We start from the raw sequence: 15,202 nt of genomic DNA, 5'->3' as shown, positions 1-15,202 counted from the left end.
CCCAATCATTAAAGAACATGATGGAGGGTATTAAAAGCAGGTTGGATACGGTGGAGGAGACAATGAATGAAATAGAAACTAGAGAAGAGGAATACAAAGAAGCTGAGGCACAGAGAGAAAAAAGGATCTCTAAAGATGTAAGAATATTGAGAGAACTGTGTGACCAATCCAAGCGGAACAATATTCGCATTATAGGGATACCAGAAGAAGAAGAGAGAAAAAGGGATAGAAAGTGTCTTTGAGGAGGTAGTTGCTGAAAACTTCCCCGATCTGGGGAAGGAGATAGTCTCTCAGGCCATGGAGATCCACAGATCTCCCCACACAAGGGACCTAAGGAAGACAATACCAAGACACATAGTAATTAAAATAGGAAAGATCAAGGATAAGGACAGACTGTTAAAAGCAGCCAGAGGCAGAAATAAGATCACATACAAAGGAAAGCCCATCAGGCTAACGTCAGACTTCTCAGCAGAAACCTTACAGGCCAGAAGGGAGTGCCATGATGTATTTAATGCCATGAAGCAGAAGGGCCTAGAACCAAGATTACTTTATCCAGTGAGATTATCATTTAAATTTGAAGGAGGGATTAAACAATTTCCAGATAAGCAAAAGCTGAGAGTTTACCTCCCACAAACCATCTCTGCAGTCTATTTTGGTTGGACTGCTATAGATGGAGTGTTCCTAGGGGTGGATAGCTGTCACCAGAGGGTGTAAAACCACGGTAGGGAGGGTGGAGCAGCTGATTGCGAGGCAAATGCAAAATTAAATTGACTATCCCCAAAGTCAATCAAGGGATAGAGAACAAGTACAGAATTTGATACCTAATATATAAAGAATGAAGGAGGAAGAAAAAGGAGGGGAAATAGAAAAGAACCTTTAGATTGTGTTTGTAACAGCATACTAAGTGAGTTAAGTTAGACTCTTAGATAGTAAGGAAAGTAAACTGGAACCTTTGGTAACCACGAATCTAAAGCCTGAAATGGCAATAGATACATACCTATCAAAAATCACCTTAAATGTAAATGGACTTAATGCACCAAACAAAAGACTGAATGGATCAAAAAACAAGACCCATCTATATGCTGCTTACAAGGGACTCACCTCAAACCCAAAGATATGCACAGACTAAAAGTCAAGGGATGGAAAAAGATACTTCATGCAAACAATAGGAGGAAAAAAGCAGGTGTTGCAGTACTAGTATCAGACAAAATAGACTTCAAAACAAAGAAAGTAACAAGAGATCAAGAAGGACATTACATAATGATAAAGGGCTCAGTCCAACAAGAGGATATAACTATTATAAATATATATGCACCCAACACAGGAGCACCAGCATATGTGAAACAAATACTAACAGAATTAAAGGAGGAAAAAGACTGCAATGCATTCATTTTAGGAGACTTCAACACACCATTCACTCGAAAGGGCAGATCCACCAGATAGAAAATAAGTAAGGACACAGAGGCCCTGAACAACACACTAGAACAGATGGACCTAATAGACATCTATAGAACTCTACACCCAAAAGCAACAGGATACACATTCTTCTCAAGTGCACATGGAACATTCTCCAGAACAGACCACATGCTAGGCCACAAAAAGAGCCTCAGTAAATTAAAAAAGATTGAAATCCTACCAACCAACTTTTCAGACCACAAAGGTATAAAACTAGAAATAAATTGTACCAAGAAAGCAAAAAGGCTCACAAACACATGGAGGCTTAACAACACGCTTCTAAATAGTCAATGGATCAATGACCAAATTAAAATGGAGATCCAACAATATATGGAAATAAATGACAACAACAACACAGAACCCCAACTTCTGTGGGACACAGCGAAAGCAGTCTTAAGAGGAAAGTAAATAGCAATACAGGCATATTTAAAGAAGGAAGAACAAACCCAAATGAATAGTCAAACATCACAATTATGAAAATTGGAGAAAGAAGAATAAATGATGCCTAAAGTCAGCAGAAGGAGGGACATAATAAAGATCAGAGAAGAAATAAACAAAATTGAGAAGAATAAAACAATAGAAAAAAATCAATGAAACCAAGAGCTGGTTCTTTGAGAAAATAAACAAAATAGATAAACCTCTAGCCAGACTTATTAAGAGAAAAAGAGAATCAACACACATCAACAGAATCAGAAACGAAAAAGGAAACATCACAACAGATCCAACAGAAATACAAAGAATTATTGGAGACTACTATGAAAACCTACATGCTAAGAAGCTGGAAAACCTAGAAGAAATGGACAACTTCCTAGAAAAATACAACCTTCCAAGACTGACCAAGGAAGAAACACAAAATCTAAACAAACCAATTAGCAGCAAAGAAATTGAAGCAGTAACAAAAAAACTAACCAAGAAAAAAAAACCCCAGGCCAGATGGATTTACCTCGGAATTTTATCAGATGTACTGAGAAAATACAATACCCATTCTCCTTAAAGTTTTCCAAAAAATAGAAGAGGAGGGAGTACTCCTAAACTCATTCTATGAAGCTAACATCACCCTAATACCAAAACCAGGCAAAGACCCCACCAAAAAAGAAAATTACAGACCAATATCCCTGATGACCGTAGATGCAAAAATACTCAATAAAATATTAGCAAACCGAATTCAAAATATATCAAAAGGATCATACACCATGACCAAGTGGGATTCATCCCAGGGATGCACGGATGGTACAACATTCGAAAATCCATCAACATCATCCACCACATCAACAAAAAGAAAGACAAAAACCACATGATCATCTCCATAGATACTGAAAAAGCATTCAACAAAAATTCAACATCCATTCTTGATAAAAACTCTCAGCAAAATGGGAATAGAGGGCAAGTACCTCAACATAATAAAGGCCATATACAATAAACCCACAGCCAACATTATACTGAACAGTGAGAAGCTAAATGCTTTTCCTCTGAGATCAGGAACAAGACAAGATTGCCCAATCTCCCCACTGTAATTTAACATAGTACTGGAGGTCATAGCCACGGCAATTAGACAAAACAAAGAAATACAAGGAATCCAGATCGGTAAAGAAGAAGTTAAACTGTCACTATTTGCAGATGACATGATACTGTACATAAAAAACCCTAAAGACTCCACTCCAAAACTACTAGAACTGGTATCGGAATACAGCAAAGTTGCAGGATACAAAATTAAACACAGAAATCTGTAGCTTTCCTATACACTAACAATGAGCCAATAGAAAGAGAAATCAGGAAAACAATTCCATTCACAATAGCATCAAAAAGAATAAAATACCTAGGAATAAACCTAACCAAGGGAGTGAAAGACCTATACCCTGAAAACTATAAGACACTCTTAAGAGAAATTAAAGAGGACACTAACAGATGGAAACACATCCCATGCTCGTGGCTAGGAAGAATTAATATCATCAAAATGGCCATCCTGCCCAAGGCAATATACAGATTTGATGCAATCCCTATCAAATTACCAACAACATTCTTCAACGAACTGGAACAAATAGTTCAAAAATTCATATGGAAACACCAAAGACCCCGAATAGCCAAAGCAATCCTGAGAAAGAAGAATAAAGTGGGGGGGATCTTGCTCCCCAATTTCAAGCTCTACTACAAAGCCATAGTAGTCAAGACAATTTGGTACTGGCACAAGAACAGAGCCACAGACCAGTGGAACAGATTAGAGACTCCAGACATTAACCCAAACATATATGGTCAATTAATATTCAATAAAGGATCCATGGACATACAATGGAGAAATGACAGTCTCTTCAACAGATGGTGCTGGCAAAACTGGATAGCTACATGTAAGAGAATGAAACTGGACCATTGTCTAACTCCATACACAAAAGTAAATTCGAAATGGATCAAAGATCTGAATGTAAGTCATGAAACCATAAAACTCTTAGAAAAAAACATAGGCAAAAATCTCTTGGACATGAACATTAGTGACTTCTTCATGAATATATCTCCCCGGGCAAGGAAAACAAAAGCAAAAATGAACAAGTGGACTATATCAAGCTGAAAAGCTTCTGTACAGCAAAGGACACCATCAATAGAACAAAAAAGTACCCTCCAGTATGGGAGAATATTTTCATATAAGACAGATCCGATAAAGGGTTGACATCCAAAATATATAAAGAGCTTATGCACCTCAACAAACAAAAAGCAAACAATCCAATTAAAAAATGGGCAGAGGAGCTGAACAGACAGTTTTCCAAAGAAGAAACTCAGATGGCCAACAGACACATGAAAAGATGCTCCACATTGCTTGTCATCAGAGAAATGTAAATTAAAAACACAATGAGATATCACCTCACACCAGTCAGGATGGCTACCATCCAAAAGATAGACAACAACAAATGTTGGCGATGTTGCAGAGAAAGGGGAACCCTCCTACACTGCTAGTGGGAATGAAAATTAGTTCAACTATTGTGGAAAGCAATATGGAGGTTCCTCAAAATGCTCAAAATAGAAATACCATTTGACCCAGGAATTCCACTTCTAGGAATTTACCCTAAGGATGCAGCACTCCAGTTTGAAAAAGACAGATGCACCCCTATGTTTATCGCAGCACTATTTACAATAGCCAAGAAATGGAAGCAACCTAAGTGTCCATCAGTAGATGAATGGATAAAGAAGATGTGGTACATATATGCAATGGAATATTATTCAGCCATAAGAAGAAAACAAATCCTACCATTTGCGACAACATGGATGGAGCTAGAGGGTATTATGCTCAGTGAAATAAGCCAAGCAGAGAAAGACAAATACCAAATGATTTCACTCATCTGTGGAGTATAAGAACAAAAGAAAAACTGAAGGAACAAAGCAGTAGCAGAATCACAGAACCCAAGAATGGACTAACAGTTACCAAAGAGAAAGAGACTGAGGAGAATGGGAGGGTAGGGAGGGATAAGGGCCAGGAAGAAGAAAGGGGGTATAATGATTAGTAAGTATAATGTGGGGGGTGGGGGAAAGGGGAGGGCTTTGCAACACAGAGAAGACAAGTAGTGATTCTACAACATCTTACTATGCTGATGGGCAGTGACTGTAATGGGGTGTGTAGGGGGGACTTGGGGTAGGGGAGAGCCTAGTAAACATAATGTTCTTCATGTAATTATAGATTAATGATAACAAAATTTAAAAAATAAACAAACAAACAAATAAATAAAAGAATTAGTGTTTAAAAGAATCCCATGAACTTTTTTTTTTTACAAAATTATTAATTAGAAACTACCTGAATCCTTTTGGACCCAATCTACCATCTGGCTACTAACTTGGGGCCTAGCAGGGTTTGCCCTTAATAAAGACTTTGAAGACACAGACATATGTTACACAGTTAGTTCCCTGAATGAGACAGGGAAGGAACAGGGGGCAGCTCCTGTCCAGTTAGAGCAAGATAAGGGTCCTGCGAAGCACAAATGAGATACTTACTAAGAACCTTGGGAATGTGAAAAACAGGAGACTTGCAGCTGAAACAATGCAACAATGTATAAGAAGGTTCTCACTGAACTTCTGTGGGAAAAAACATTTTTACTAACTGTAAGTCATATAGCTCAGTAGCCTGACCAAGGCATACTAGTTAAAAATAGAAATGCCCTTTATAATACTTGGCTAAAATATAGCTGGCATTCTGACGGGAACCTATAGAAAACAAACAGCTTCTCTCACTTGTCAATGCAACAGACATGAGACCTGAGCCCATAAACGGCAGCCTTCCCCTCCTAGTATGTGTCTGGGAGTTCTGTATCTTTATTTCTATCAATAAAAAGCCTCTTTCTTGCTTGCCTAGAGGACAGCTACCATTCCCTACTACTCTTTAATGAATTCCTTCCTTACCTACACTCGTCAGCCCTGTTCGAGAATTCTTTCTCATCCAGAGTCAGGAACCCTCCCCCATTCAGGTTGAGGTTTCTCCTAGCGCTTCTCCTAGTGCGCAGGGAGAGACTCCCCAGACGCAGCCACCCGGCAACATGAACAGAACTGTCCTGGTTTAAGAATTGCCAAGCAACCAAGTTCTATGACAAATACAATGTCTGCAGTCAACTGGAATCAGCAGTTAAACATTTCAGTCACTTATAGGCATCTAGACGTTTTGGTGATGATATAAATCATATAGTTCTTGTTTACTAAATTGTAATCTTCAAATTGTCATAATGGCTAATATTTGCTGAATATTTATTAAGTGCTAAGAAACTATTCCCTCTCACCTCTATATCTGTCTGTTTCTTTCTTTTTATAACTTTGCAGGGTAATTTTTTCATCCCTCATTTGTAAATGTGGAAACTGAGACTTAGTGAGTTTCATAAATTGTCCAAAAAACAAACTTAAAAAGTAGGGGAAAGTAGCTCTGAACTCAAGCCTAGGTATAAATTATTGCAAAACCATATTTGTACCTTCCAGGATAAAGACTACTAAAAACCTCTTGAATAAATTCTTTAGAAAAAAAATCTCCGAACTCTCGCTATAAAATGAAACATTTTATCTGAGTCTTTTTTCCTTCCTACACTCTCTTTTTCACAGAAAGTACATTTTTTGTTTGTCTGTAAAATAATTTATTCTGGTTTAATTCAACAAGTTAATACCATAGCCATCAAATCAATTATGATTTTTCTAATGTGAAAACAAGATGACTTGGCTCATACAAATTGAGTAAAGTTGGGAAAACTTGTTTTATTTTAAAATTATATTATTTCTATTTTAGCAGCTGATGAGCTCATGAAGTAAAGCAAGAAATCAAATAGCTACAAGTCCATAAATTCTAACTGGCTCTCCTCTGTAGACCTGACTTCAGCAGAGATTGCTCACAAATTAGGCTCAGATGCTTTAATCACAAGATGAACTATGTAGCCCAAATTATATAACAATAACACAGAGTCTTTCTAGGTCAAGTCTGAAGCACTATTCCACAATCAATTAATTTTAACAACATTTTAGAAGGCAAATAGGGAGAGTACAAACATTACTATCAATGTGCAAAAGAGCCTGCAAGAGGAATGTTTTCAAATATGTACTCAATACTCTGTGAGGTACTCTTAGTCCTCATTTTCTCTAATTATTATTATTTATCCTACATTTTAAAAAAGGGTACAGTATGTTTCTTAAAGTCATCTATTACATTGAAATAGTGAAAGGGAAGGAGGCAGAGCTAGTGAGTGAATAGATTCATATGCATTTATAAATACTCTCCTTGAAGTTTAAACCTTAAAGGACGTCTGAGACTATTTTAAAAATGACAGATCTTTTTCCCTTTATACAATAATAACAGTCCCCTCTTCCATTAGCACAATGCTTTCTTAAGTACATGCAAGGTATCATGTGATCCTCATGCCAATCTGGGAACTCTTATCACTTCTTTACAGAAAGGAAAACTAAAGTTTGGAAAGGTTATGCATTAATTGTTGAAGGTCGTACAGCTTGTAAATGATGAAGGCTTCTGAAATTGGGTTTCCAAACTCAGATCTCTTGTTGCCTCATAACTTGCAATACTACAAATGTTTAGTTTGAACCTGGTAAGAATTCCAGCCTTGTCTGCAAGAATTCCAGGGTTGTCCCAGTTGAAATTTGATTCAAGAAAACAAACACATAAATGAGTTTCTAGTAAGGTTTGATTGACAAATACAATCCTTGTACTCAAATCCTTCTCATCCAGGGGACAAAAATGCAAAAACAATGAATTGCAATCAAAGTTACTCACTAACTATTTTTACGCCTTCTTGAAAATGTGTGTGAATAAGCAAATATAACTACTGAGTTGTATACTTTAAGCATATTAATAGTACATATGTGAATTATTTAATTTTTTAATTTTGGTAATCATTAATACACAATTATGTGAGCAACACTGTGGTTATTAGATTACCCCAATTATCAAGTCCCCACCACATACTCCATTACAGTCACTGTCCATCAGCATAGTAAGATTCTATAGAATCATTACTTGTCTATTCTGTGCTATACTGCCTTCCGTGTGACCCCCATCCTTACATTATGTGTGCTAATTGTAATGTCCCTTTTTCCCCTTATCCCTCCCTTCCCACCCATCCTCCCCATTCCCTTTCCCTTTGGTAACTGTTAGTCCATTCTTGGGTTCTGTGAGTCTGCTGGTTTTGTTCCTTCAGTATTTTCTATGTTCTTATACTCCAGAGATGAGTGGAATCATTTGATACTTGTCTTTCTCTGCCTGGCTTATTTCACTGAGCATAATACCCTCTAGCTCCATCCATGTTGTCGCAAATGGTAGGATTTGTTTTCTTCTTATGGCTGAATAATATTCCATTGTGTATATGTACCACATCTTCTTTATCCATTCATCTACTGATGGACACTTAGGTTGCTTCCATTTCTTGGCTATTGTAAATAGTGCTGCAATAAACATAGGGGTGCATATGTCTTTTTGAAAGTGGGCTCCTGCATTCTTAGGGTAAATTCCTAGGAGTGGAATTCCTGGTTCAAATTGTATTTCTAATTTTAGTTTTTTGAGAAACCTCCACATTGCTTTCCACAATGGTTGAACTAATTTACATTCACACCAGCAGTGTAGGAGGGTTCCCCTTTCCACACATCCTTGCCAACGTTTGTTGTTGTTTGTCTTTTGAATGGGGGCCATCTTAACTAGTGTGAGGTGATATCTCAATGTGGTTTTAATTTGCATTTCTCTGATGATTAGCGATGTGGATCATCTTTTCATATGCCTGTTGGCCATCTGAATTTCTTCTTTGGAGAACTGTCTCTTCAGATCCTCTGCCCATTTTTTAATTGGATTATTTGCTTTTTGTTTGCTGAGGTGCATGAAGTCTTTGTATATTTTGGATGTCAACCCCTTATTGGATATGTCATTTATGAATATATTCTCCCATACTGTAGGATGCCTTTTTGTTGTGCTGATGGTGTCCTTTGCTGTATGGAAGCTTTTAAGTTTGATATAGTCCCACTTGTTCATTTTTGCCTTTGTTTCCCTTGCCCATGGAGATATGTTCATGAATAAGTTGTTCATGTTTATATTCAAAAGAGTTTTGCCTATGTTTTATTCTATAAGTTTTATGGTTTCATGACTTACATTAAGGTCTTTGATCCATTTTGAGTTTACTTTTGTGTACAGAGTTAGACAGTAATGCAGTTTCATTCTCTTACATGTAGCTGTCCAGTCTTGCCAACACCAGCTGTTGAGGAGACTGTCATTTCCTCATTGAATATCCATGGATCCTTTATCATATATTAATTGACCATATATGCTTGGGTTAATATCTGGACTCTCTATTCTGTTCCACTGGTCTATGGGTCTGTTCTTGTGCCAGTACCAAATTGTCTTGATTACTGTGGCTTTGTAGTGGAGCTTGAAGTTGGGAAGCGAGATCCCCCCTGCTTTATTCTTCCTTCTCAGGATTGCATTGGCTATTAGGGGTCTTTGTGGTTCTGTATGAATTTTAGAATGATTTGTTCCAGTTTGTTGAAGATTGCTGTTGGTATTTTGATAGGGATTGCATCAAATCTGTATATTGCTTTGGGCAGGATGGCGATTTTGACTATATTAATTCTTCCTAGCCAGGAGCATGGGATGAGTTTCCATTTGTTAGTGTCCCCTTTAATTTCTCTTAAGAGTGTCTTGTAGTTTTCAGGGTATAGGTCTTTCACTTCCTTGGTTAGGTTTATTCCTAGGTATTTTATTCTTTTTGATGCAATTGTGAATGGAATTGTTTTCCTGATTTCTCTTTCTGCTAGTTCATCATTTGTGTATAGGAAAGCAACAGATTTCTGTGTATTAATTTTGTATCCTGCAACTTTGCGGAATTCAGATATTAGTTCTAGTTGTTTTGGAGAGATTCTTTATGGTTTTTTATGTACAATATCATGTCATCTGCAAACAGTGACAGTTTAACTTCTTCCTTACCAATCTGGATGCCTTTTATTTCTTTGTGCTGTCTGATTGCTGTGGCTAGGACCTCCAGTACTATGTTGAATGTAAGTGGGCAGAGTGGGCATCCTTGTCTTGTTCCTGATCTTAGAAGAAAAGCTTTCAGCTTCTTGCTGTTAAGTATGATTTGTCTGTGTGTTTGTCATATATGACCTTTATTATGTTGAGGTACTTGCCCTCTAACCCATTTTGTTGAGATTTTTTATCATGAATGGATGTTGAATTTTGTTGAACGCTTTTTCAGCATCTATGGAAATGATCATGTGGTTTTTGTCCTTCTTTTTGTTGATGTGGTGGATGATATTGATGGATTTTTGAATACTGTTCCATCCTTATATCCCTGGGATGAATTCCACTTGATCATGGTGTATGATCCTCTTGATGTATTTTTGAATTTGGTTTGCTAATATTTTGTTGAGTCTTTTTGCATCTATGTTCATCAGGGATATTGGTCTGTAGTTTTCTTTTTTTGAGGTGTCTTTGCCTGGTTATGGTAGTAGAGTGATGCTGGCTTCATAGAATGAGTTTGGAAGGATTCCCTTCTCTTCTATTGTTTGGAAAACTTTAAGGAGAATGGGTACTATGTCTTCTTTAAATGTCTGATAAAATTCAGTGGTGAATCCATCTGGTCCAAGGGTTTTGTTCTTGGGTAGTTTTTTTAGTACTGATTCAATTTCGTTGCTGGTAATTGGTCTGTTTAGATTTTATGTTTCTTTCTAGTTCATCTTGGAAGGTTGTCTTTTTCTAGAAAGTTTTCCATTTCTTCTAGGTTATCCAGTATGTTAGCATATAGACTTTCATAGTGTTCTCTAATAATTCTTTGTATTTCTGTGGTGTCCATCATGATTGTTCCTTTCTCATTTCTGATTTTGTTTGTGTGTGTAGATCTTTTTTTTTCTTGGTAAGTCTGGCTTGGGGTTTATCTATTTTATTTTCTCAAAGAACCAGCTGTTGGTTTCATTGATTTTTTCTATTTTATTCTTCTCAATTTGTTTCTTCTCTGATCTTTATTATGTCCCTCCTTTTCCTGACTTTGGGCCTCATTTGTTCTTCTTTTTCCAGTTTCAATAATTGTGACTTTAGACTATTCATTTGGGATTGTTATTCCTTCTTTAAATAGGCCTGAATTGCTATATACTTTACTCTCAGAACTGCCTTCACTGTATCCCACAGAAGTTGGAGCATTGTGCTGTTGTTTCCATTTGTCTCCATATATTGCTTGATCTTTGTTTTAATTTGGTCATTGATCCATTGATTATTTAGGAGCATGTTGTTATGCCTCCATGTGTTTGTGATCCTTTTTGCTTTCTTTTTGGAGTTTACTTCTAGTTCATATATGTGAATTATATCTCAGTAAAGCTGCTATTTAAAAAGTTAAGTACAAAATTCTCAAGGAGGAAATTCTCATCTTCAGAAAAGCTAAAATAATCACAAAATTATTAACTACCCTTGATTTTATAACTGGATTTTTGATGACATAATGTATGCATTTTGGAATACTGTTTTTGTACAAAATTATAAACCTGTAGTCAATAAGTGTCTAATCAAAGTTATAGATGCTTTACTTGTAGACTGCTAATTTCATTGTGGTCTCAAATATTAAAGTTTTGAGATTTACATTTCTTGACATAAATATTTTAGTTGTTTCTCAAAAATTACTACTTATTTTTAAAGTAAGGGTAATAGAAAACAAAATATCCAATGGTTGAACAAATGTTACTATGTAAGCAAAGATGGAGGCCTGCTCACCCAGAATATGCACCAGGAAGCAGTGCCATCTGGAATGGTTCCAAATAACCAAGTTCCTCCATAGTATGGGCAGGAGCCTCCCCTGCTGTGGCCTAGTCCCTGACACAAAGTGGACCTTTCATGTCACAGTAACCTTGGATCTTTCCAAGATCACACAGCAAAATACTTCTCTTTTGCTGTGGAATCGTCCTCCACTGCCTTTTTACTACTCCATTGAGTTGAGATTACCTGTTAAAGTTTTTATTTATTCAATGAATGGTTATTGATTAGCTTGGATTTTCTAGGTCTCCTTCTAGCCCATATATATATATATATATATGGGCTAGAAAACACAATATATATATATATATATATATATACACATATTGGTACAAATTGAAGACAAAAATGTACAGTGTGGTGAGGAAGACAGGTAAGTAATCATAGAACAACATAAACATACAAACAAATAAATAGAACATAGTAATCAGTTGCTGTGAAGATTAAAATAAGATTATTTGTGGGAGTGACTTTAGATCCTGAAGAGGTGACAGTAAGCTGAACCCTACATGAGTGCTTGTGGAGACCAGTGGGAAGAGAATCCCAGGTGGTAAACCATTGGGTGAAAAACTCCAAAGGCATGAATGAACCTAGAATGTGCTGAGGAAAATAAAGGAGTCCACAATAACTCTGTATGTTTGATTGAACTGGCTGGGGAAATGGTGGTATCAGTAATAGCAGTAGGGAGCAGGGGAAAAGAGGCAGGTTTTGACAAGGGAGATTAATAATCCTATATTGATCCTATGAAGTCTGAGATGCCTAACAGACATTCAAGAAAGGTGGGGGAGTGTAGAGGATGGTACTGCAGAGGTAAATGCTATCTGAAGAAACTTATTGGCCTAGTGGTTCCTGTCTGACTTAAGAGATTTTAAATTCCAAAGAGATAATCAAAGCAAAGTCGTATAAAAGGATGTGACTGGTAGAAGGCAGAGGCAGAGGTGGACATACAGAGAGATGAGCCAATTAATACAATGTGGAAGAAACATCTCTGAGAAGTTCTGGTGTGATTTTAAAGATTACATAAACCTCTATATTGGTGGGTGGGAGACACAGACTTGGTCAGAAAACCAGGTATTAAAATCTATTCTTTTTCAAATAAGGAAAATTTTTGTATATTCCCTCTGTGTCCCCCAGCAGTAAGCTTACATTTTAGCAATGCTAACAAACAATGGTACAATGAGCACAAACTCTGAACCAGTTTCTCGATATTAATCTGCTTTCCATACTGCAGTCAAGTTCTAAATCTCAGCAAGACACATCCCTGCTGAAATCTCTTTATGGTCCCTTGCTTGTCTTAGCAGAGATTTAGACTCCTCACCACAAGGCCCTGCATGCAGGTCCCTGCCAATTTCTCTAGCCTCTCTCCTTGGTTATCTCTTGCTCACTGGGCCTGCCAAATTCTCTTCTTTGAAATGTACCTTGTGCTTACTCTAATTGCTAATGCTCTGTCCTCTACCAGGACAAGACAGAGATACTTCTTGCTTATCTCTTCCCAGAAATAATTCTAACTTACACTTCAGGTCTTTGTCAAGATAATACTTCTTCAGAGGAAATTCCTCTAGAAACCCTGCCTTGCCGTCTTGTCCCCAGCCTGATTTAGGTGTCTCTCCTCCAGACATTCCATCATCCTTCATCCTGCCCACCCATGTTGCAGTGGTCTGCATACTCATGCCAGTCTTGCTGAGGGCAGAGGCCATGGCTGTGTTATTCACTGTTGTTTTCTCCACACTGAGTATAGAAATGGGCATTTAGCATCTAGGGGCTTAATATATATATTGTTGAGAAAGCTTAAAGAACAGTTTTTATACTAGACTATAAGTTCATAGAGAACAGGAACCCTAGACCAGTTTATGGTTCTATCTCAAATTCTAAACATAGTGTGAGTATTCAAAGAATATTGATAGAATTTTTCAACTGAGAGTTCTATTTTAAAGAGCTCTATTTCCCTTGTATGATTTGGATTTTTCGAGAGTAGAGCTTCTGGCAAAGAAACTTGCCACTGTCCTTGTGAAAACTTTGGTCAGATTTTATCCCATGTAGTCATGGATACAAATATCTACCTGGATATGTAGACAAATACCTAGGTGAATACTACTCATTCATGACCTCTGTTTGGTCTATTTTGGTAAATGAGTTACCATAAAGTATTCCTGCATCTGAACATTATTAAGTGAAATATTCATAATGATACTGTACCTTAGAAAACTTATATGAAAAATGTCTGTTTTTTAATGAAAAATGTATGTTCTTTAGACCTATTGAACACTTTAGATATTTATGTTCGTACAACATAGAAATAAGTTTTAGAAATACACTGATCACAGCACAGTGACTGCATTGGGGGTATGGGTGGGGACTTGATAATATGGGTAATAGTAACTACATTGTTTTTTCATGTGAAACCTTCATAAGAGTGTACATCAATCATACTTTAATAAAAAGAAAAGAAATACACTGATCACAAAGATTAATGTTTTAACAGATCAATTCCTTATATTTAAAACACAAACACAAAATCACAATTTACCTGAGACATGTGTCCTAGTAAGTATAAATACTTGTAATTACCTTCCAGTGCATAGTTCATATCCTGAGCAAAAAGGGTCCACATAATTTCAGCACTTATTTTTCCCATGTTCAGTTCTTGAGGAAACCTAAAACCAAACATGTATTAGTACATCAAAAAGAATAATATGCCTAAAAAACAGAATACCTCACTTTACATATATACTACATTAATTATTATGCAGTTCATAAATACTTTTATTTGTGAGATTTTTCTTTATAAACTTTCATAGATGGGAATAAAACTACACACCAGTGTATGGTGATAAACTCAGTTGCTGAGGTACAGGAAAATAGACTCCCTCACATTAGTGACAGACTAATGGTACCTGGGGCTCCCAATGAATGTCTTAGGCTGTGTGTTTGTTTATTTGTCTCTAAAGAGCCCCTTCAGTTTTATCAAATATGCCATTTTCATATATGTCAATTTTGAAGACAGGTCTGATGAATCTAAGCATATGCCACACAATACCAAAAACTACTCACACTCATCTTGCCATTTTCCTTGAAGCAAGCTTGAAGGCTTCCATTCTCTATTATCTTAAAATGAATTATTTCAGAAATAGTTCCTTACTACCCTGGTAAAATGGTCCATGGTGTATCTATTAATCCGGACTCCAGATTCCCAAGCAGGTCTGTGTTTTAGATCAAACAAGCTTAGGCTAAATGGCAAGATTGCTACCATTGCTGAATATGTATCCTATTTGCATGTGTTTTCAATCTCATGACAGAGTTCCTAGTAAAATAAGTCCAATGAATATAATGATCAGGTATTTCCATTATATTGAAAGCACTCATCCTGTTCCAGTATGTAAGACTGAAAGTATTTTCTGTTACTGTAGGTGATGGTGACTGCTGTGATATCAAGGGATATCAAGGGGGGAGGGCAGAAAAAAAGAGTAGCAGGGGGAATAGGAACATGGAGAAAAAGTAGAAAATAAA

The 15,202-nt window shown here is 36.7% G+C and overlaps 1 protein-coding gene across 1 annotated transcript in view; it reads right to left on the bottom strand.

Annotated features, from left to right (window-relative positions):
- Positions 1 to 15,202, bottom strand: part of UNC13C (unc-13 homolog C) — a 591,739-nt gene that overhangs the window by 169,909 nt on the left and 406,628 nt on the right. Inside the window, exon 18 of the mRNA XM_057488818.1 lies at positions 14,264 to 14,349. Coding sequence (XP_057344801.1) covers positions 14,264 to 14,349 — 86 coding nt within the window. The remainder of the gene's footprint in view (positions 1 to 14,263; positions 14,350 to 15,202) is intronic.

The sequence above is a fragment of the Manis pentadactyla genome, chromosome 11 (assembly GCF_030020395.1).
Source record: "Manis pentadactyla isolate mManPen7 chromosome 11, mManPen7.hap1, whole genome shotgun sequence".
Taxonomy (NCBI): Eukaryota; Metazoa; Chordata; class Mammalia; order Pholidota; family Manidae; genus Manis; species Manis pentadactyla.
Note: the sequence above shows the minus strand (reverse complement) of the source record. Positions and strands in the feature narration are given on the sequence as shown.